This window comes from Vespula vulgaris, chromosome 5 (genome assembly GCF_905475345.1).
Source record: "Vespula vulgaris chromosome 5, iyVesVulg1.1, whole genome shotgun sequence".
Classification (NCBI taxonomy): domain Eukaryota; kingdom Metazoa; phylum Arthropoda; class Insecta; order Hymenoptera; family Vespidae; genus Vespula; species Vespula vulgaris.
Window position 1 is genome coordinate 8,025,293 of NC_066590.1, and position 23,136 is coordinate 8,048,428.

General features: G+C 39.1%; 2 protein-coding genes across 13 annotated transcripts; one reads left to right on the forward strand and one right to left on the reverse strand.

Moving 5' to 3' along the window:
• Window positions 1-60: 60 nt before the first annotated feature.
• LOC127064173 (thrombospondin type-1 domain-containing protein 4-like) lies at window positions 61-20,037 on the reverse strand. 12 transcript variants are annotated; one of them, XM_050994820.1, is made up of 15 exons: window positions 13,206-13,388; window positions 12,607-13,118; window positions 10,212-10,739; window positions 4,953-5,100; window positions 3,740-3,906; window positions 3,241-3,340; window positions 2,959-3,007; window positions 2,725-2,861; window positions 2,444-2,573; window positions 2,111-2,348; window positions 1,721-1,927; window positions 1,488-1,646; window positions 1,228-1,404; window positions 896-1,115; window positions 61-743 (listed from the first exon to the last, which is right to left on the reverse strand). In XM_050994820.1, the coding sequence occupies exons 3-15, from the start codon at window positions 10,257-10,259 to the stop codon at window positions 607-609; spliced, it is 1,917 nt and encodes a 638-aa protein (XP_050850777.1). In that variant the 5' UTR covers window positions 10,260-10,739; window positions 12,607-13,118; window positions 13,206-13,388; the 3' UTR covers window positions 61-606. The 12 variants fall into 12 exon arrangements, with proteins under 12 accessions (XP_050850777.1, XP_050850773.1, XP_050850778.1 ...); XM_050994816.1 differs by lacking the exons at window positions 10,212-10,739; window positions 12,607-13,118; window positions 13,206-13,388 and adding exons at window positions 19,138-19,509; window positions 19,577-20,037; XM_050994821.1 differs by lacking the exons at window positions 12,607-13,118; window positions 13,206-13,388 and adding an exon at window positions 13,447-13,605.
• Window positions 20,038-20,618: 581 nt separating this feature from the next.
• LOC127064178 (adenylate kinase isoenzyme 1-like) lies at window positions 20,619-21,902 on the forward strand. Its single transcript, XM_050994835.1, has 3 exons — window positions 20,619-20,873; window positions 20,948-21,207; window positions 21,332-21,902. Exons 1-3 carry the CDS (start codon window positions 20,741-20,743, stop codon window positions 21,641-21,643), a joined length of 705 nt encoding a protein of 234 aa, XP_050850792.1. The 5' UTR covers window positions 20,619-20,740; the 3' UTR covers window positions 21,644-21,902.
• The last annotated feature ends 1,234 nt before the right edge of the window (window positions 21,903-23,136 follow it).

The window sequence follows — 23,136 nt, forward strand, 5'->3', positions numbered from 1 at the left end:
ACGATACAACTAAGGATTAGATATATGAAAGAGAAAATAAAAGAAAGAAAGAAAGAAAGAAAAAGCAATGTAACGTCACATTTTGATTTTCATCATCGTTTCAAATTACGCGCGATCAGTCTCGAATCTTGAAATATTTTTCCACGTGTTTAATTAAACGTCTTAAACGTGTTTGAACATATTACTTATACGAGTCTTACTCGCGTCGTACGAAAAATATTTGACAGTGAACGATTCCTCGAATGTATGAAGAATTTGCAAAGTCATAAGGATCGTCAATTGATAGTTGAAATGCGTCATTTAACGTTTCGTTCTTAGCGTGAGATCGCATGTTTTGACAAAGACAGAATGGATTATGACTAAGCCACTGAGCAAACGTACAAAGCATATTTTTTTACTAAAAACTACCAAGTTTTCGTAATTGGAAGACGGAATATTGATAGCCATCGTGTTTCGCCGATTTACGAATTATTAGCATACTTCAACGATCGTGGAATTGTTAAAATCCGTTAACGGATCAACCAAATTTTTCCAAACAATTTCGTTCGCGCTTATTTATCGCCGAATTATTTATAAATTCAATATCTTTCAATTGCAATTATCCGTTCATTCCGGTTCGTGTTTAGCTCTAGAACAAGAAAGACAGCAAGATCGTTGATAAAATTGATAAGTGCAGAGACGAGCTTGGATCACCAAAGCACAATTTGGTATGTTATCTTTGCAGAATGGATTCTCTTCGAGACCTGAAACAATTCGATCTCCGATCATAAAAATTCAGTACAAACGAAGAAAAATAAATATTTCTCTATAATAAACGCGATAATTAATTTGTTCGATATCGATCGATCGATAACAAGTATAATAATATATAAAAAAGAAAAGGAAGATACCATACCATTATATATCTCTGGATCGTCCTGAACCTGTGACACTCTTGGTACATTCTCAGGACCATGAGTATCGTTTTTACAGGGATAATCATTGCAAATTCGTCGGGAAACTGGTCGTTCGTCCTCGTCGCAACGAACTACTTGATGATACTCGTTTGATTGATTTTCCGGTGACAAACACTTGACTTCTCTTTTTTGCAAACCCTTGCCACAGGATCGAGAACACTTGAAAATAACGAAACAACGTGATTCGGATAGAAGCGTTTTCTCCAAATTAATCAAAAAAAGAAAAAGAAAGAGAAAGAGAAACGAGAAAAAAAATAAAAGAACGACCAACCTCGCTCCAATCGGACGTAAACCAAGCAAACGTGCAAGGAGGACCTCTGCAAGATTTCCTCGTTTCCGGTTTATTCGCAGGACAATTCATATCGAGGACGACACGAAGAGCACCACGGAGTATAGTCACGCAAACGGCTTCTCTGATTTGTTCGCCAAAATCACAATGTGACGAGCACTGCGAAGTTTCAATGACTCTTTTAAATTAGTTACTTTTGACTAATTTAATGATACTTTATATTATATTACAAGGACACGAACTTCAGACCAAGGACCGACAAACCATTGTCCGCTACAGGTTCTATTACTCGAACAAGATCTCGATGTTTCCGGACGAGTCGTTGGATCGCACTCCTCCTCGGAATCTTTTTCACAAAAGACTCTTCTGCTTTGCATGCCGAGACCACATTCAACGGAACACTGAAGAAAATCATCGTAATCCATCGACTCGAATCGATTTTATTCGAACGAGTATAATAAACGATTTTACAAACCTGTTCAGGCCATTCGGTATAAAGCCATTGAGAGGTTACCCGTGGTTCGGTCGACGAAATTGCATTGGTAGAAGAAAATTTCACGGTACAAGGACCCGAGTCGCAAACCTCTTGAGAAATCGGTTTCTCCGCTACGTTACAAAGGTATTCCTGTGGTTCGCACGTTACGAGCCTTGTTCTTTTACCTACCCCACACGTCGTCGAACACTATATCGAAAAATAACAGCTGAAGATGAAATGCTTAAAAAGAAGATAAATCGCAAGATTACCAGTATCGTGTCACGATCGATTGATCAAGATCATGACGTTGAGGAATAAAGTAAAAGAGTAAAAAAAAAAAAAGAGAAGAAGAAAAGAAAAGAGAGAATGGATCGAAACGAATAGAGATACCTCGGACCAAGATCCAACGTTCCAGTTGAAAGACTGTGCTTCCGGTATTCTTGTAGCTTCCTCGCAAGGTGCCTCATTGCACATCTCGCTGATAGGTAAATTTCTTGGCTCCATGCAAGCACCCTCGGATACGATTACCGTTAAGGTCGATCTGATCTCTTGAACGCATTCCAGATCTCGTGTACGTACGCCGGTACCGCAGCTGACTGAACATGGGCTCCATGCGGTTGGTCTCCATCTAAAACAACGATAAAACTATATTTCTTTTTTTTCTTATTTTCTCACAAAATACCAGAGGATTATCATACGAGAAAGATCAAATGTAAAACTAACGTTGGGGGACAGGGATTGGTGTTGCACCTTAATCGAATCTCTCGTGGTTTCTCCAACGTGTGACATCTCTTATCGAAGACCTGAGTCTGCGTGTGTTCTCGTACACACGCATATTTCAACGTTTGGATACCTAAACAGTATTTGTTAGACGACGAGAGAGAGTTATAGTAACTTCGGAAACTTTCGTCACTCTCTCTCTCTCTCTCTCTCTCTTTCTCTCCTTCTACTCATATCTTATGCTTACTATTTTTATTATATAAATTAGAATAATTTTCAGATACCTCCGCCACAGGATTTATTGCATTCCGTGTAACCGGCCGGTTTCCATGCAAATTTTCGTTTCTTGTATCGCCTCGGAACATACGAGGCGTTCGTTGCGACGTCGTCTATAGTTGCTGTCGTGCTCGTGCTGTCCGCTCTAGAAGTAAACGAGACAAACAATAGGAGTATTTTACATTGAACTAACGACGACCTCGTTTACATTGCCTCCGCAAAGTAGTTTGTGGCGTTCTTACTTTCTGAGCGAGGTACTTGCTGGCGCTGCTTCGATCGGTCTATTTAAAACTGAAAATTGACGTTTATCTCGATTTATCTCTCATTCTCTCTATCATTCTTTCACGATTCGTTCGTTTCGCAATAAGATAATAATTACGTTCATTATATACGTACACACATATATATATATATATATATATATATATATATATGCATAGTTTTGTGTTAATCGCGATTTTACGCATTACTCCGCGAAGGGAATAATTGCATGCATGCATCGTGCGTTACGTAAGAAATCATACCTGTATTGCGAGTGAGATGAGAGTTGCTCGGTGCACTGGCACTACTTCCAGGAATGATATAACGGTACACTATACCAGGATTGGGCTCTTGATACAACACCTATATGAACCCATATCGACATAAGAACAACGTAAGGGAGTATAAAATGGGAATTAGAAATAGATAGATAGAGAGAGAGAGAGAGAGAGAGAGAGAGAGAGAGAGAGAGAGAGAGGTAAAACATAAAGGAACATTTTTCTCGAGATCGAAAGTTAGATCTTCGTGCTTGGTAGCCTACGGTCATCATAAAATATCTTGGAATTCTCGGCATGCTGGCATAGTCTCTCTCTCTCTCTCTCTCTCTCTCTCTCTCTCTCTTTCTCCCTGTTTCTACGTAAACAGAAGAAGAATTCTTATCGCGGAAGCAGGATTATAAATAATGCTCGAATCGGCTCGTTTTGCCGGAATTTTTGCTTATTTTTTGTGCGCAAGTAAAATCGTTTTCGAGAGGGACCTTACCATAACATCGATGGGTTCGTGCAATGGTCCTGCAGCCGAGAAACTTTCCAAATTTTGTGAGCTCTGCCGGATGTATGAGAATGTTGTGCCAGCTGCGTTGTATTCGCCGGACCAATTGATGCTGTAGTTCCCGTTGAGCAAATAACTGCCATTTTGCAATCTGATCGCTGATAACGATTTCATAAATTATCGACTTTATCATCTGGTCCTGATTTTTTACTTCTTTTTTTTTTTCTTTCTTTCTGTTCGTATCCGTGCGTTTGTACGTGTGTCTGTGAATGTTTTTTTTTTCCTTCCGTCGGAACAACTCCGAAAAGTAAATCGTTCCAATTTGATCTCGTATATGCGTGCGCGCGAGAAGGAGAGAGATAGATAGATGGATAGAGAGAGAAAGAAAGAGAGAAAGAGAGAGTCATCGGAGTAGGGATCAACGATCTCGAACGATAAACGAAGAACGGAATCGAAGCTCGACGACTACGATCGTAAGATTTATGTAATCCACGTGACACGAACTACTGCATCCAATTTAGCGAGACACACGAAGCCGTCGTCTACTGTCCTGCTTGTCGACGAGAAGGGGATTGGATTACACGATACACGACGTTAAAATGCGCGACGACACGTCGAGGCGTTCGACGAGCTACGACGAGATACTCGAGATCTCAAGATAGGATAATAGAGAAATAGTCTCCCCGAAATAGATACTCTTTTTCTTATTTCTTCCTCTTTTAACTCCTTCGACAATAACCATTGTTCGCTCTTCAGTTCGATGTAGAGATGGGAAGGGTAGGATGGGGAGGAGAAAGAAAAAATTTTAAAGAAAAATTTAAATAGAAAATCTTTGTATCATGACTTACATCACTACGTAAGACGATGCAACATTACCGATGAAATGATGTCGTTTCGTCGTTACTTAACTCAAACGATCGTAAAGAGAGGATTATATTTAAAGTGCATGATTTATACTTCATTCATGGTAAGAGGCCAGTATAAGGTATTACCTTGCTTACTCGTTAAGCGTCAACCACACCCCTTGACCCTATTAGAATCATCAAGTTACATGCAACGTGTTATATTTGGTGTCTGTGAAAGGTACGATCAACTTGTGCGGATTAATTCGTAACTCGAGTTCGGGACGAAAGGAAAAGTTAAAATATTTTACGATCGTGAGAAGATAAGTGTTAGTATATAAATCGAGATACCGCTAACTCACCCAAATAATTTTGCGTATGGCGTAACTCGGTCACGTTCAATGCCACTGCACCCCGTGGAACGGTAGCAACAAGATTGTAACCTGGCTCTAAGGTCGGTTCTGTAAAGATCCCATCGATCAGGTGGCACTCGACTGAAATCACCGAGAACTGCAACAAATCGTATATCAATAATAGCGCTCTTTAAAGTCAACCAAAACGACATGGCTCTCGTATATTTTACGTCGAACACAAACGAGCTTTCGAAAGAGACGAGAAATTTATTTATCGCCTTCGTACGTTATTTATCGAGAATATTTCATAGAGAATTCTTGTATCAAAGGAAGAGGAAGAGGAAGAAAAATGAAAAAAAAAAAAAAGAAAAGAAAACATTTTCTATAGGACGATTTTTCAAAAGGACGTGTTGAGAATAATTTCAAAAGTATCGCGTTACATTATAACGTTTTACAACGTCGACAACAATCTCGCTGACGACCAACGATAAACGTCGGAACGTTTCCGTATAAAAACTAAAAACCCTGATAGTTTAGTTCCTTCGATCGTGACACACAGATTCGATCGTGCATAAAAGGAAGGATGCGATTGAGGGCACGCCTGTTTCGAACGCTTTTTCACGGTGCATCCGTGATAAGCATCTCTTGTTACTTTTTTCTTTATTATCTTCATCCGGATGCGCACAGTGCAGGTACTGTCTCGTTCATCTCTATTACGAAATAATCAAGAGAAAATGTATACACAACGTTCTGTTCATTTTGCTCTCGTTTTTACAGATTATTACTTCACTTTTTATTATTATTTTCAACACACGATGTTCTAGAAGAGACATCGTACGAGTAGCGTATAAGTAATTATTATTCAAACATTTGTTAATTAAAAAATAAATTTTAATCCAGTGCAATCGCATAGTTTAATTTTAAATTACTTCATCCTGAGGAGAGAGTAAAGAGTTATTTATAATTATTGACTCATTCTATATATATATATACATACATACATACATACAGATACATAGATATATGTGTAAAATATCTATTCTACAACATAGTTAAAAATAAGAAAATAAAACAACACCGTAGCAAATTTTAAGGCTTGACTACGAGCGTAACGTTTCGATAAGCATTACGACCGGACGATGTTTTCCCGCGAAATGGATAAACGTCCGAGTAAAAGCTTCTCGCACGGTGCAAGGCCGATCGTAATAAGAGCCTCGGCGTCTCTCTCTTTCTCTTTCTTTCTTTTGTACTTACACATATATACGTGCACACATAGTTATGTATATCCGTGTCTCGTATAACACGAGGCAAATTTAGAAGGACAAGGAAGAGATCTTTCGAGCTTTCGTCTGGCCGACGTCAAAAGCAGTACCGTTCTTCCGGCAGAAGACGACGAGCATGAGCGGCAGCATTAAACTGACTATTATGGCTATTACGTCCTATCGAAAATTGCCCATCATCGAACGTGTCGAGGTAAATTGAAGTGGATCGCAAAAGAAAAGCGAAGAAATTTTTCTTCGTCTTTTCATTCTCTTTTTTTTTTATTATTATTTCTTATTATTATTTTTTTTCATTTTCTTATTCCTCTCTTTTCCTGTTCTTTTTTTTTTTATTTTTCTTATCTTTTGTCGTTCCTCTTTCTCTCTTTCTCATTCTTCCCCCCTGTGCATCTCTATCCACATCTCCGTATTTCCTTCTATCTCTTCCGTCCTTTCTTTTTTCTCTTTTTCTTCCGAGAAGGTGCCAAAAATAAAGTCAGCTTCGGGAGCGTGCATAATTGGCGCGTGCATTCTTACGACAGGCTCGTTGCATATTTATGAGAAAGCGAGATCAGTTCACTTTGTTATTTTAACTTTTTCCTTTTTCTCTCTCTCTCTCTCTCTCTCTCTCTCTCTCTCTCTCTCTCTCTCTCTTTCTCTCTCTCTTTTTCTCTACTTTTCATTTTTATTCTTGCCTTCCCCTTATACTTCTTTCCACGTCGGATTGGGTTATATCTAAAGGTACATTCCGCTTGTCTTCTCCTTTCTCCATGTATGTATATATATATGTATATACACATACATATATATATATGTATGTATATACACTATAATATACAAAGTATGTATGCCTCTCTTCTTTCGTAATCTCAATTATAAAGTTGTTCTCGTAGGAGTTCTCGATGGTGTGTCGAACTGTAATAATAAAAGCTAGGACAAATTGCGAGAGTATTAATCGTTTCTTTGTCTTTTTCCCTCTCTCTCTCTCTCTCTCTTTCTTCTATATATATAATATATATACATATATATATATTATATCATAAATTATATTATATCAAAGAGAGACGCATAGCCAAAGTTCGCTCATGCGATATTCATACAATTAACATGAAAGCATCTTGCCCCATGTGACAGATAAGTCGATGTTCAGGTTCGTACGTCGTGCTCCAGCCGTTAATCCAACGGAGAAAGGAGGAGTGTCCCTTTGGGCGCGGCTTTTATTCGATCGATGGATCAAACGATCGATCGATCGGTCGATCGATCGGAAGCTGGTCAAAAAAATGTCGAAGAGTTTCGGACTGGATCGACGTCGATCTCTCATTCTGTCTCTTTCTCTTCAATTAGAATAATATCGATGTTCTGAAAGAAGGTTCGAGATATCGATGTGATCTCTATGAAAGGGATACTCCTAGCAATTAAATCAATGTGAGTTCCGTCTCCTCGAAGAACTAATCGGATGAAATCGACGTTCCGGCATGTGTGATAATATCTTTTAAACGAGAAATATAGAAGAAAAAAAATCTCTGTGTAAGTATATGCGTGTGTTCGCATGTGTGATGTGTATATTTAAGAAAGAGAAAAAGAGAGATAAAGAGAGAGAAGACACGCGCGTAATCTTGCGGCAAATTCGATATGCTTTTTAACGTTGGTCGAGGCGCGAACGAGAAAGATGAATGCATTCGACGTGCAAAATGAAAATGATCCGATGCGGTCGACCTCGAAAGGAAAGTTTGGAAAAAGGAAGAAAAAGAAAAAGAAAAGAAAAAAACAAATAAAAAAGGGAGCTATCGGGACGAAACGTGTTTAAGAATCCTTTCTTTCGAATAGTAGTAAAAGGCAAGCATGCAAAACGGGCACGTTTTAATCGGGCCCCGGAATGCATTACGTGCGAAAACTGCTTATCTCGTTGCACGTGCTTAAAACCGAACGTTGAGTGCTCCATATCGAGAACGCTACTGTTTGGATAGTCTCGTTCGAAACAGGTGCGTCGCCGTTTGCCCACGCTCTGATTTACTCGACGGAAAAAATGTTTCTTTCTATCTTTTAAAATGTTCTTTTTATGCTTTTATATGTGTGGCTGTTGTGTGTCTCTGTCTCTCTATCTCTCTCTTTCTTCCTCTCTCTCTCTCTCTCTCTCTCTGTCTCTATCTCTTTCTGTCTTTTTCTGTCTCTATCTGTTTCTATCTCGCTCGCTCATTTTTTCATCCGCTTTCTCTATCTCCCTTTTCTTTAAAGAAGAGTATGAGAGTTCCTGCCGATACAACGTCGGTGTCTAAGAATACGCATTACTCGCAACATTTAGCCGCGGGAACGCGTTCCACACGATGTGGAACTTCCTGGATAAATCTTTCTATGTCGGAGAGAGAAAGAAAAGGAGAGAGAAAGAGAAAAAGAGAGAAAGAGAGATTCTCGAAGCAAAGCGAACGTAGGTATCAAAAATTCTTTCAATTCTTCTTTTCTTATTTCTTCTCTTTTTTTCGATGTATCTTTAATGAATACATTTTTCGGTACGGTGTCTTATCAATAAAGAAATATATGTAATGACTCTTGGATACTTTCTTCGAGGGAGATTAATTAATTTTTATATATTACCAGCGATAGAGAGACGAGTACAAGCGAGTTTTTGGAGTCAGATAAAAGTGAGCCGTCCTTTGAAAGGGAGAGAAAGAAAAAGAGAGAAAGAGAAAGAGAGAGAGAGAGAGAGAGAAAGCTTCTTATCATCGAAAAACGAAGAAAACCTACTGTCTTGCCCCGTGATTCTTTTTATTGCTTGGTAGAAGACAAGCCATCGTTGAGGATTATCTCGCGAGAGAGCAAGCGACCAAGTGGAAAAAAAAGAAAAGAAAAAAGAAAGAAATAGAGGAGTATAAGGAAGGACGAAAAAGAAGAGGAAGGAAAAGGAGATCTTTTCGTTTGAGAGAGGAAGAGAGAGAGAGAGAGAAAGAGAGAAAGACAGACAGACAGACAGACGGACAGACAGAGACAGAGACAGAAAAAGAATACTTTCCAGTTCGCTTTGGAAGAGTAACGAAGTAAATATGGCATGGCGCTTTAAGCGTCAAGTAAGCCGTGTAAAACGTGTAAGTAAGAGGGAAAGAGAAAGAGAGAGGAAGACCAACCACGGGCAACGTGGGTCCTGTAATTTGTCTTTCGACGAGTCCGCTCTTTGGACGTCGTCGTGATGTGGTAGGAAAAAAGAACGACCGAGCAAGATTTTCGAGAAGCTTACAAATTATAATATTCGACCGTGACACACGGGTCTGATCGTCGTATGGCTATTTTTGGTAAGTCAACCCTCTCTCTTTCTGTCTTTCTTTCGTTCTCTTTCAACTTTCTCCTTTCTCTCTCTTTCTCTCTCTCATATTTAATTCTCTCTTTCATAAAACGAGGATCGTGTTACGGGTCGCAATAACGGCAGCTTTTATAGTCGAAGCGAATGCGAATGCGATTTTATTGCTCGTCCGAAAAAAGTATAACGAACGTATGAACATGCGAAGACAGATCGAGAGGGGTTAAATGATGAAAAAGTGAGAAAATCTTATTTCACTCTCTCTTTCCCTCTCTCTCTCTCTCTCTCTCTCTCTGTCTCTGTCTCTGTCTGTCTCTGTCTCCGTCTCTCTGTCTCTTTGTTAGCTACTTAAACGTTAGCTATTACGTTTTTACGTAATAAAGTTGAGAACGAGAGGCAAAGGAGATTCTTTTATTTATTATTCGAAATTTTTTTATTTATTATTTATAGACGATAGACCAAAAGCAGCAATATTATTATACTGTGTATATGAACGAAGAAAGGAAGAAAGGAAGAAAGGAAGGAAAGAAGAAAGTATGGATATCGAGAGTACGTAGGAAAAAAATATGTAGAGTTAGACGTCGACGTGGCGAGTTTCATGATCATTCGTTTGATATATGATATTGGCACTGATGTCATAAGGGGACGAACGAAGAGTACCTTAATGGTGCAATAAATCAAAGCTCGATACCTTTAGTGTGCCGCGAATACATAACTTACCGTTAAAGTTAGGAGCAGAAAGGAGGATAGTCCGAGTAGTCGCTGCATCTTCGAGGATGGACGACAGGATGATGACGGCGATGAAGTTGACGAGGAAGCAGCACAAATTGTAGTAGTAGTAGTAGTAATAGTAGTGTAGTGTAGTAGCAGTAGTTGCAGTAGTAGTAATAATAGTAGTAGTGTAGTGGTAGTGGTAGTGGTAGTGGTAGAAGTAGAAGTAGAAGTAAGGGTAGAAGAAGAAAAAAAAAGAAAACTTTTCTTTTCGAATTCAATCACGATGCATCCTTTCTCGATAGTTTTCCTTCTTCAGATTCTTGGAGATTACATCGAATGATATCCATCGATAACAATATCGAAGTAATTCGCGAATTATCACATCACATTCCTTTCGATCTCGATTCTCGCGTTTGTCGCGAGTATTCGGGAGAATTCGTTGCTTTTTTCCTGATTTCTTTTCTCGTTTTTCGTTTCTCGTGTTTCTTTTTTCTAAATCTTTTTCTTTCGAGTTCACAGCGACACCGTCTGCTCCTTAACAAAAATGATTATGAATATTTGGAGGCACAGGGGAAACTGTCAAGCGACGATAAGCCGGATAGTAAAGATAAAAGTTACCCCGTTCAACTATATATATATATATATATATATATATATATATATATATATATATATATATACACACACTATTCTTGAGATAAGAAACATGTAGATAAGAAATCGGCGTAAACATCGCTGCAGTTTCGTGGGTGATTTGTTTGTAGTACACGTTTGTTAGTAGGTCATGGAGGTGACGTTTTGCGAAGAATTCGTTCTTCGTCGATCGAGAGATCTCGATCACGTGATCCTCCTTTTGTGCGATCGAGATTCCTCGATCGTACCGTACCGTGTGTCTCCTTCGTTCGTGTCGAGATTATCATTCGTTGTTGCGTGCATATACCAACTTGCGGGTGCGTTACGTGGCGCACGCGTCTAACGCTTTTTCATGCTCCAGTTGTCAGCGGGCCTTAGAATCGACCGATTCTAATACAGTCTGAACATACGAGGAAATAACTCGAGCGACGGGAAAGGAAAGAATCGATTCGTCTGTTTGGTACACGTTCGAACGTCTATATATTGAACATATAAGCATTTACTTACTTCCTTCTCTGTTATTATTTATCGATAATTTGCATGCTTTTAATAGACGTTCGAACGATAATTAGTTAGCGCCAAGCTCACGTGAGCTCGATTAAAATCTTTCGTCTATCTCTTCCTTTTCGTTCATCCTGCTGACGATGTGTGTATATAAATATATATATATATATATATATATATATATATATATATATGTACCTACGACTACATACGTTAAACGCGTGACGAACGCACGTAAAATTACACTTCGTTACGCGGATATTAGCTGCGAAGCACGCGTATCAAAACAGATCGTAAATTAATTAAACCGTCTATCTTGGTACATACACGCAACACAGTGTGCCAACTGGTAAACCGAAATGAACGGAGAAGAGGAGAGAACTTTCCGACTAGCGACGTGAGAAAATTTTTAACTTGGCTTGGCTATTTAATATCTTCGTAATTTATTCGTGTTATTTCCCGATCTTTGATATTAATCGCGAGAATGCTTTTATCCTTGGTGTTCCCGTCGAAAGTTTGTATCGTCGTTTCTCAACGATTTTCTAATATGCAAACGCAAGGAATCATGTTAAAGAGAGAGAGAAAGAGAAAGAGAGAGAAAGATAGAAGGAGAGAGAGAGAGAGAAAGAGCATCCTCTCAACAAGACGACTAAAATGCCGTTTATTTTTATGATTATCCGTTGAGCGCGACGTCGAGAACTATTAATAAGTTTCCTATATATACGTTAGTCTGAGTTAACGTGTTCATATACGTATATGTATGCCTCATACTCGGCTCTTTTAAAAAGAAAAAGGCGATCCGTGGCGTGCAATCGCCACACGGATAAGATATCGTTCGATCCGTGCAACGAATGTACTCGCGAGAAAGCTTTTGATCGGTGCCGTCGATTCCTCGTCTTCTTTTATATACTCATTTCGCCGATATACGATAACCTACAAAGTCGAGTTGGATCTTCCCTCTGCGAGGAAGAAAACTCGGTGCCCGAAACTCTCGAGATTGCAAAGTCAAGGTCGAGCGTAAAAAATAGATCAAGTTTGAAGACGACGTTGAAACAGAAGAGAGAAAGATAGAGAGTGAGAAAGAAGAAGAGAGAGAGAGAGAGAAAGAGAGAGAGAGAGAGATATTATTCTTCCTTCTAATCGTAAATTACCTATCTATGTTACGTTAGCTCGTATGTACGTATATTATTAACAAAGAAAAAAAAAGAAAAATAAAAACAATAAAAAAGAAATAAAAAAATAAAATAGAAAAGAAAACAAGTACCTACGGATTTACACGGAGTGGCACAAAAGAGTTATTCACGATATGTCACGCGACATTATTATAATAATATATACGTAAATCGAATTAAACGAAAATCGTAATCGCGCATACGCGAATTATATCAATTATCACTTTTCCGTGTAGAGAGACGATCGCGGAAATGCAGTAATACCGTGACGTACGTATTCCGAAGAAGTAACCTGTTGCATCGGAGCCGCAATAACACCGATGACACCGTAGAAACGATTCGATGCAAATCAAAGTACTAGATGGATATCATCCTGTCGCGCGGTTTTCACGCGTTCGCACGTCACACGACGGGTTTTTGCGGTGTTCGTCTCCACTTCTTGTTCGTCGAAACTTCTCTTTCGAGAGCTCATCTACCGAGAGCCGATATCGATTGGAACAGTAGATACGTGGGATTGGTTGTGTCGAGGATTGTCCCTCCGAAAATTGGCACGTTCACCGTCAACTCCCACGCATTTGACTGATCATCGAATCACTTCTGTTTCCTTAACGAAAATAATCGAAAGTTAACAACGACGTATCATCGTTCCTCGCGAATTTATCTCGATAATGATCAAACACACGGAACGTACCGATTTAAACGAAGGAATGAAATATTTGAATGAAATAGGAAGGAAAAATGTTTAATATGTAACGTCACGTATCTGTGTCCGTGTCTGTACGTATGTGATTTTTTTCGTTTTTTTTTGTTTTTTTTTTTCTTTTTTTGAAGAAACAAGGGGATAGAAAGATAGAGAGAGAGAGAGAGAAAGAGAAAAAGAGAAAAAGAGAGAGAAAGAGATAGAGACAGGGAGGCGTATTCTTCCGGCGTACTTTCCAGAGGTGTCGTTTAGAACTGACGGCTCCCCTCGATGGAGGAGCAACTTTATACTTGCGGCGAGCACTCCGAACGAGGAGTGCGGTATGAACGTGGCTTAAGGCGCCACTGTCACGACGCCACTGTCACCTGGCAACGAGACGTTTCCGATTACCATACTGTCTGACACTGGAAACTAGAAATGCACCTACGATAGTTATAATAGAATTCTTTTCTTTCGGTTTTCTCCTCCCCCTCCCCTCCCTTTCTTCCCCTCTCCATCTCTCTCACCCTCCCCTCCCCCGCAAGCACATACGTACTCACCTATCTAACTTTCTTCGTGACTCTTTAGGAACTCCGACCGGACAACGCACGATGGATTGATTAAAACGTGACACTTGAGAATCGTCGTTCGCGTGAAAATGTCATTTTCTTATCTATTTCATTTTTTTTTCTCTTTCTTCATTCTCTCATTTTTTTCTTCTTCTTTTTCTTTTCTTTACGTTCTTCTCCATCACGAATTACGCCCGCCTCCTTCTCAAGGATGAGAGATCATCGACTAGGGATCCGATGACCAGGATAACGCGTTGCAGTTATCTTCTCATAACGAGAAGATCTTCGTTACGACCGGTTACCCCTCGCCTCTCATCTCTTTCTCCTTTTTTTATTTCGTTCCTCTTTTTCTTTTCTTTTTCTTATTTATTTCTTTCTGCTTTTTTTCTTTTTTTCTTTTCTCTTCTTTTCTTTTCCCTCTATTTTTCTTTTTGCTTTTCTGATCGTAAGAGAGCACTTTACAACAAACGGAAACGATCGAATCATCCCGCCTGCTTTCCTCTCGATCCGGAAACGTCGATATAATCTCGGGATCTACGTTTTAGCTCACGGCTTGTGGATTATGGGACTAAAATTAGTGAATGTTTATCCGAATAAGCTTCGAGCAACGAGTACTACGTTTGTTGGAAGACTTTGTTAGTATAGAAAAATGAAAATCTGAAGTATACCAACCATTCGAAATTTATAAAAAGCTAAAGGAAAACAAAAACATGCGAGTTCGAACGCCGTTAAGAAGTTTCATTGGGAGATATAAGATGATCGATGAGTTTATTCTTCGTTGGAAGAATTCGTTGGAATAAAAAAAAAAAAAGAAAGAAAGAAAAAGAAAAAATCGAAAAGAGAGAGAGAGAGAGAGGGAGACAGATAGAGAGAGAGAGAGAGAGAGAGAGAGAGAGAGAGAAGAAAAAAATCGATTTTTGAACCGCAAAAGATGCTGAGCCGAGCACACTTTGTCGTAATAAAAGAGGAAAACGATTTCGATCGATGTTAGGAAGTTTCGTTGCAGAAAATATGAAGATCAACGGGGGTCATCTTCCGTCAACATAGCAACAGAGCAACAAGCTCTGGAACAAATTATCGACGTACCGATTGAGATGGAATTAGCTGCGCCAAGCTTGACCGTTGTCGCTAAATTGCTGCATTCCTAGAAGTCATTCGAACGTGCATATTTCCTCCTCGTATCGGGATAGAAAATTTCTTTTCGAATAATTTGTAAAATCTCGTTCATTAAGATATCGAGAAAGAGAGAGAGAGAGAAATTGATAAAAGGGAAGATCAATTTATCTCTTCGTCTTCGACATAAAAGGAGAAATGAGCGCGCAAGCATATTTATAGTCGTATTACAGGCATTACACGATGATAATCGAGCGAAGCGCAGAGATAACTTCCGTTTTTTGCTACCTCCATTGGTGGTGTCAACGACTCGATGACACGATTCATTAGGATCATTAACGTCGGGTCAGCGTCGCCCTGTGCAGAGACGATAAGGATCGATGGATATGGACGTGGAATAACTCGCACACGGCCGAACGATAATTATGCCAAGGTGACAAAAGTTTAGCGTTGGTCGTATGCGAAAATAGGTATGGTGTCTCGCACGATCGAAACGGTCAATTAGATCATTGGTCGTTAAGAAGAGGGAACAAAAAGAACAAGGAAAAGAAGAAGAAGAAAAAGAAAGAAAATAACTAGACAACTGGCAGAACATTGTCATGGATTCAAAGATAATCTCGAAATCTCGAACGTGTCCTACTTCTTTGCTCCCTCTCGTGTCAAGTCCAAGTAGCTCTGGAAACGAGGAGCAGTATGACGCTCCTTGCTCCAGTTCTTTTATGGTTGTTTTTTTTCTATCTTTCTTTCTTCCTTTCTTTCTTTCTCTCTTTCTTTCTTTCCTTGCTTCTTTTCTTGTTTCTTTTCTTCTTTCTTTTCTATCCTTCTCTGCCCCTCCCCCCCCCCCATTTTTTTATTCTCTTTCTTTCTCGAGATTCGAGACTGTTATTTATTAAGCCATAGAGAAATAAGCGCCGTATAGTCCGGCTCTCTAATGGCATCTCGAGAAGGACTTATCGCCGGAATCCGTTCTACGTCCACTCGACCGGCCGGTCGTGGTTTAATATTAGAGTATGAGCGATCCGTTAAAAATACTTCTTCGATGCGAAATTCTGAAAATCGCGAATTCCGATTAACTCTTTACGATCGCGACCTGAAAACCTGGTTCGAAACCTTCGTCTCTTCTTCGGACCACCCCGTGAGTTGACTTTTCGAAGTTAGCGAATTTGATAAAGAACTCGATGACTCCTTAATCCATAATTTAGAGATTGTTAGTTCAGACATTCGTTCGTCCTTCTACTTGAAAAAGGAAATATACGAACGAAGCCATTCTTCTTCGATGTGTTCCTATTCTCTCTCTCTCTCTCTCTCTCTCTCTCTCTCTCTCTCTCTCTCTCTCTCTCTCTCTCTCTCTCTCTCTCTTTGTCTATTTCTTCTCTCGAACGGGAGTAGGTCTAGCGCTGTTTAATGTCATTAATAAAGTTGCATCAGCATCGAACGCACGGTGATACATCGAACAGAAGGAGTGGCTCGAATAAATGGATCGATGCGATGGATGCGCGTACGTAGAACGAGAGAAAGAGAAATAGAGAAAATTATATCTATTATGCTTTAGGACCAACCATCTCCATTACCTTGATATAGCTACTCGATATAGCACAAAGGAAGATTATCGCACGGCATCTTCCTGGAGAGAGAGGAAGATCGAAAACAGAAACGCGTAGGTATCGAGGAACCGAGTAATATAAATGGATCGGTTCGAACGACGTAATCTGAAATATTCGAGATATGCGACGTGGAAAATCGTAAATGTATAGAGTTAAACGTATACATATATCTAAGTAAGAGAGTGTAGAACGCCTTACGTCAAAGTACTTTACATAAATCTGCCAGCAACGAGAGATCTCGAAGGTTTCGAGCATCTACGACGACCAAGACGACCAAGACGACGATGATGATCGAGCTCTTCGGCCGGTACATACCCCTTTCGGCATCTCTCTTTCGGTATTCCCGACAAAGATAAATCTTTGTCCGTGCACAGTGATCGTTAATCCTAGCGAAATAAGGCCTCTCGACGAGTCTCAGCGCGTTCCAATCGAAACGTTCGAAACTGGTTCGCTAACTCGCTTATCGGTACTTTGAAATTAATCTCTAAAACTATTTTGCGATCGTTAGTTTTCAGATATCTAATGTACGATACTAGTGGCTCACGGCTAATCGTGATCGCGTTATTATCGTGATTTTGTCCTATAAAGATAGAAAGAGATAGAGTATATGAAGAGAGAGAGAGAGAGAGAGCAAGGAAGAAGCAGTACTTCGACTTCTTCGATGAAGTTCGACTAGCTAACATTTGTCCAATTCTAAGAAGTCGTATCTCATGGAAATTTAATGCAAATAAACCGAGAGCCTTTGATCGTAGCTTTTGATGATTACGACGATGGCAACTTTACGAATCGACGAGCGCATAACGATTCGCATAACAATTCGCGTAACGATTCCCACTCGCGTTACCATTCGACGTACGCCAAAGCAAAGCGTTACAGTATCAACGAGAATATCGTTCTGCTTGTCGTCCTAATCTCATTCAAATTCTACCTCGCTCCCTTCTAATCCTACTTTACGTCGTTTTTACGTCGACGATTTACGCGATATTTCGCGCTCGACCTTGTTAACCTGTCGGTCTTTTATACTCGATCGTCGGTCGTGCGTGTCAGCTTTCCACGATTGTTCTAAAATATTGCTAATTCCATCATATTTCATGATACAAAATCTATCGCGATATTCTAATCTCTTCAGGTTTATAGATCGTTAACTTAGAAATCAGTATGACCGGCGTGCGGCAATAAATTCGAGTTGGAAAATATTTTTCTTGCGAGGAAACGTATAAAATTATTAAATAAAAATAAAGCAAGAAAAAAGAAAAGAAAAAACAAAGAAAAAAGAAAAAGAAAAAAGAGAAAAACAAACTGAGGAAAACGTGACTTTCCAATAATCGTAGTGTCTTTTCATCGATCAAGCAAGGTAACTAAAGATCGTGACGTTTCCATCTAATTTGCTTCGGCCTAAGAACTAGGTGTAATTTAAGCGCTTATTGGCATATGACTAATTTACGACATAACCGAACCGTTGCGTGTGTCACGCCTCCGCTTTTAACGTTATACGTGCGTTAGTGGTACATCGAGTCCGGCGTACCGACGTGGAAATCATTTCTAACTCTTATCTCATTTGAAAATCCAAGCGGCGAGTGAATTGCTCGTTCGATAGGTGGTACGACGACGGGACGCAAATCATTAACTTTGTCGCACGTTTTATGCTCGTAAACGGGATCATAAGTTTGGATTCTTATTACGGCTTAAATGGTAAATTCTATTTTAAATAAAAATACACATAAAGTTCATTCGGTAGTACTTTAATCATTATTAGAACATTTTTTTGATTCGTAGAAATAGATGTATTTGGATGATTATTCGTTAATGATTTGTACTCGAAGGATGTAAGAAAAAGAAACAAAAAAGAGAAAAGAAATACAAAGAGAAAAGGGAAAGGGAACGATTAATCGATTGATTTTTGTCAAATTTCCTTTTCTTCCACGAAAAAACAAACTGTTGTAACTTTACGATTGATTTTAAATGTTGCATTTATCAATGTACTTCTCCACTAAGTCGAATTGCTTTCGTAAGGCCTTGACTGCCTCGTCGATGAGTTTTTGCTCGAATACGTTAACCTTGCCGAAACCTAAATTCTTATAGACCCCAGCTGGTCCAAGTAACAATTCGTTCGAGAAGAAAGGAGCCCCGGTCACGTTAGATTCCGTGTATGCGGAAACAATTATGTTTGGCTCGTGGTGAACGGCACGGGCAAGTTTGTGAATAAAGTGCATAGCTCCAAAAGCCATGTAGTACGTGCTACTTAATTTTTTCATCTGAAATGTCGACGAGGTTCGTTAGAAACTATAAAGAAGATCTCACGGTCAAGAAACATTTTCACTGCCATTAATAACAAAAACGTTATTATCTGGTTCGAATATCAAGGCCGTAAATAATGATCGATGGATATGCGATTCGAAACGATCGTTACAACTTCATCAACTTCATCGCATTACCTGTATCGATTATGAAAGCTTCAAGGTTGGCGCCAATACACCACTTATTAATCGTCGCATTTGTAAAGAAATATCGTTAAAAGAACTTCATTCTTTCTATAATAGATTCTTTTTGTCTTCATACATATATTCTTTTTTGCTTTTTCTTTTTCTTCTTCTTTTTTTTTATATATATATATATAAAATCCCAAGAAATAAGTTATAATCTAAGGAAGTTAATTACCTTCACGATTTTACACCCGGCCATTCTAACAGCCTTGGTAAGCTCCATCATTTCCTCCTGCGTCAACTCTACGCTAGGTCGACACTTTGAGAACAATGGAACTATAGTATTCTCCCCGTGACCACCTACAACGGGAACGTAAGTCCATTTTGGATTTATGCAAAATAAATCGGCCAAGTAACGTCGCGCTCTCAAAAGATCCAATTCGCAGATTCCGAATAATTTCGCTGGATTGTAGGTGCAATTTTTTTTGAAAATATGCGCAGCTAAAGGTATCAAGCTGTCGATCGGATCCGTAATTATTGCTACGATTGCTGTAGGACAAGCTTCGGCACAGATCTTACATAAGGGTGAACAAATCTCTGCATTTTCCTATGAAATCAATATAGGAATATAATTGTAGATTTCATTGGATTCATTTAACTTTCAACATACAAACCGTGAAAAGTTCTTCTCGCGTTTCTTTTTCACTCCTTCTCGGGCGGCCAGCCGTTATCACTGCAATGTCAACGTCCTTTAGACCTTTACAAAAATTCTCCTTTCCGCATATAGCTTTAATAGGAAGTTTTGTCGGTATCTGATTTAATTCTTCGATTATTCCCGAAAAATCGCTATTATTCAACAATCGAAGTTCCGTCACTGTTCCAGGAGTTATTTTCAGCAAATGCGCCAAAGATTGACCAACACCCCCTATACCGATTATGGCAACGCGACAGTCGTATATGCAATGTAATTCGCTTCGATCTCGAGGTAGAGAATCGTTTGAACCTTCTCTCTTCGATATTTTCGTTGGTAAACATTTCTTTCCAAGAAGTTCATTGTGAAAATGATCTGTTTCTAAAATGGACAACATTTTGTAAAAACAACGCATTTGTAACCTCATTTTCGAATATTTTTTCTCCCTTTTTTTAGACTTCTCCTTTTCTTAAGAAAGAGACATTAGAACTCCGACTACTGTTTACTTTTTATGAAAAAGTCTTTTATTTTTGATTCGTATTCATTTAAAATATCTTTTACTCAATATTTTACATCCCTTTCATGTTATATTTAATTTGTACATCTAAAAAGTGTATTCTCCTAACTTCATAGTAGTATAATATAATTTGACTTATTTCTATTTAAAAGATCGTTGCTCCGCGATCAATAATGAAACACATGGCATATCACGTAGGTACTTAATATATTATTAATATATTGAAATTTATTGTTAATATATCAGTAATGAAAACCTAACTATCGTGCGCAATTTGCGAATTTTATCGCGACTGTAGATATCGACAATACCACTTTGAAAACTCTGTACCAACCGTTGGTAATCCGAATGATCTATCTCAAGCGTATGTGCTCAACCCTGTTTTATCGACCGTAGGTATAAAAGGAAAGGAAACGTCCAACCCTCGAACATATAACATCCAATGATATCATATAAAATAATAGTATCAATACGATGCTTTTGCGAGTATCGTATTATAAAAAAAAAATCTTATGTAACATACTTCGCATTCATCGATCTGTCATTTTATTCAAACCTATAAAATTATTTATTAATATAGAAAAGATAAACGCGTTATAACGAAGTTTCTCATCCGAAAAGTGCAATATTATGGGCAATTGCCTTAAACCGAGGGATCCCTTAGAGGCTATTCTTCCGAGAGAGACCGGAATCGATGCATCGGCTGTTAGAGAAGCTAATTTACCGATAGTATGCCTGATCGGTGGACCAGGTTCAGGAAAGTGTTAGTATCATCGTGATAATTAGCTCCGTTCTTTTCCTACACCGTAACGTGTAAATAATAACTCTTTCTTTTAGCTACGCAATCGAAAAAAGTGTCAGAAAAATTTCACTGGATAATTATATCAAGCTCTGAGATACTTCGGGACGAGGTTCACAAGAGATCAATAAAAGGAATCGTTTTAGCGAGATATATGTCTCAAGGTCGATTGGTACCAGCCGACGTTTTAATAGAACTAATTAAAACGAAGATGCTGAACCATCTTAACACAACGAATGGATTCTTTTTAACTGGATTCCCACGTGAAAAAGAGCAAGGGAAAATATTTGAAAGACAGGTATTACTTTCGATACGATTGATTTTATTATCTGAATCGATCCTTAAATCGATCGTCAAACGATCAGAATTTTCAACGTTAATTCGTATTAATCCGCTACATCGATAAATCCGTACGTCGATAGGTGAAACCATTTGATCTGTTGATCTATTTATCAGCGAGGAATTCAGTACTACGTGACAGAGCAATGGCTAAAGCTGTAACGATGAGTGAAAGACTCGAGCAGAGCGAGGAGAGGATGAAAGACCGCATAAACATTTTTCACAAGATGAATAAACCCGTATTACGTCATTACAAGAAAAAACTCGTTGTGATAAACGCCGAGAATGATGATGAAAACGTATTCGCAGACATATGTCGAGAGATGGAGTATCTCTTAAAAAAACTATCGGCAGAAAAGCAATCGCGAACCGCTGCTTCATATTCTAGCTCGTAATTGTTATATTGTGTATAGTTTTTCCGAAAAAAACAAAAAGAAAGTATTGTATAAAATTTCAAGAAAAAAGAGAGAGAGAGAGAGAGAGAAAGAGAGAGTAAGTAGAGTTCGAAGGACGATCGGCTATCGAAATTATAGGCAACATTTTTCTTCACCGGTGTATTACGGAAGGAACATAATCCGCTATCACGATAAATAAGAGCACCCTCTTCCTTCCTATCGCGTTTCTCCTTCCTGAAGCGAGCATCGAATCAAGAGAGTGAGCTATCCGGTGTCGGGAGGGCGTAAAGCGTGCTCTACCTCTCTCTTTCTATTATCGACGTAGAAAAGAGACAGAGATATAGAGATATAGAGATAGAGATGGAGATAGAGACAGAAATAGAGAGAGAGAGAGAGAGAGAGAGAGAGAGACAGATACGATAGATATTCTAGATAGAAGTGTGCGAAACACAACGAACGATGGTGCGCGCGCGAATAGGTGCTTCGACCTCTTTACGAGTAGGAAGGGTAGAGCCGAAATTGAAAAGCACCCCGGTGCTTTGCCAAGAGAAGGAAGAGGAAATAGTAGGTGGAGGTTGTGGGGGTCGAGAAGAAGGGAGGAAGCGATCGCTGACAAGCGAAAGACCGTATCAGAGGGTAATCCTATTGGTGGACGGTAACGTCGCGACGTCCTGGCGTCATTGGTCTGGCTAGTAGTTCAGGGGCGTGGCCACGATCCTTCCCTCGTTGGCAAAGGGAGGAGGAAGTTCGCTGCATCCCCGGCAACGATTACCGGAAAGCCACCGAGTGTCGTCCGAAGGCAGAAATCCAGCATGGCGGACATCCCCTTCGAAACGACTTTATCACCAACCACCACAACCACTACTATCACCAACACCACCACCACCACCACCACTACCACTACCACCACTACCACTACTGCTTACCAACATAGATACTCTCGGCTTACCGTAGAACTTTACTTTCCAGGAAACGCGATCTGTTGATGAACGTGACTGGTCTGATCGATGCTGTTGCGTCCCACAAGAGTGAATTGTTTCGTCTATAGGATTGTAAGAAGCAAATAGACTAATCAAATTGCTACGTTTTAAAAAGAATAATTTGCCAATGGAATAACTATATGGTTTATTTGTGTATATTCCTGTATTTATGAATTAGTATCTATTGATCAGTGTTTTGTAAAGTTTGTTTAGATAGAAAAGATCGAGACGTCAGAGAGAATCAAGAGAGTAATAAGAAGAATAGTACTAGTAGTGATAACAGCAGCAGTAATAGCAGTAACAAAACAGTAGTAATAGTGGTAACGATAGCAACAGTAGTAATGATAGCAGCAATAATGACAATAGTAATAGTAATGACGACAGTAGCAGTAGTAATAGCAGTATGCAATATTAGTATTAGTGTTAGTATTAGAAGTAGTAGTAGTAGTGGTGGTGGTGGTGGTGGTGGCGATGGTAGTGGTGGTAGTAGTATTAGTAAAGCATCGGAGTTTG

What these genes read in the sequence shown, in the direction of transcription:
- LOC127064173 (XM_050994816.1), bottom strand. Translation starts at nt 20,020, where the DNA reads ATGAGGTTACAAATGCGTTGTTTTTACAAAATGTTGTCCATTTTAGAA. An exon ending in CCGGGTGTAAAATCGTGAAG is followed by an intron (nt 5,101 to 19,137) that starts GTAATTAACTTC and finishes GATTTGTTGCAG; the next exon opens with TTCTCGGTGATTTCAGTCGA. An exon ending in TTGTCGGTCCTTGGTCTGAA is followed by an intron (nt 1,405 to 1,487) that starts GTTCGTGTCCTT and finishes GAAACTTCGCAG; the next exon opens with TGCTCGTCACATTGTGATTT.
- LOC127064178 (XM_050994835.1), top strand. Translation starts at nt 20,741, where the DNA reads ATGGGCAATTGCCTTAAACCGAGGGATCCCTTAGAGGCTATTCTTCCG. An exon ending in TGGACCAGGTTCAGGAAAGT is followed by an intron (nt 20,874 to 20,947) that starts GTTAGTATCATC and finishes TCTTTCTTTTAG; the next exon opens with CTACGCAATCGAAAAAAGTG. An exon ending in GGAAAATATTTGAAAGACAG is followed by an intron (nt 21,208 to 21,331) that starts GTATTACTTTCG and finishes GTACGTCGATAG; the next exon opens with GTGAAACCATTTGATCTGTT.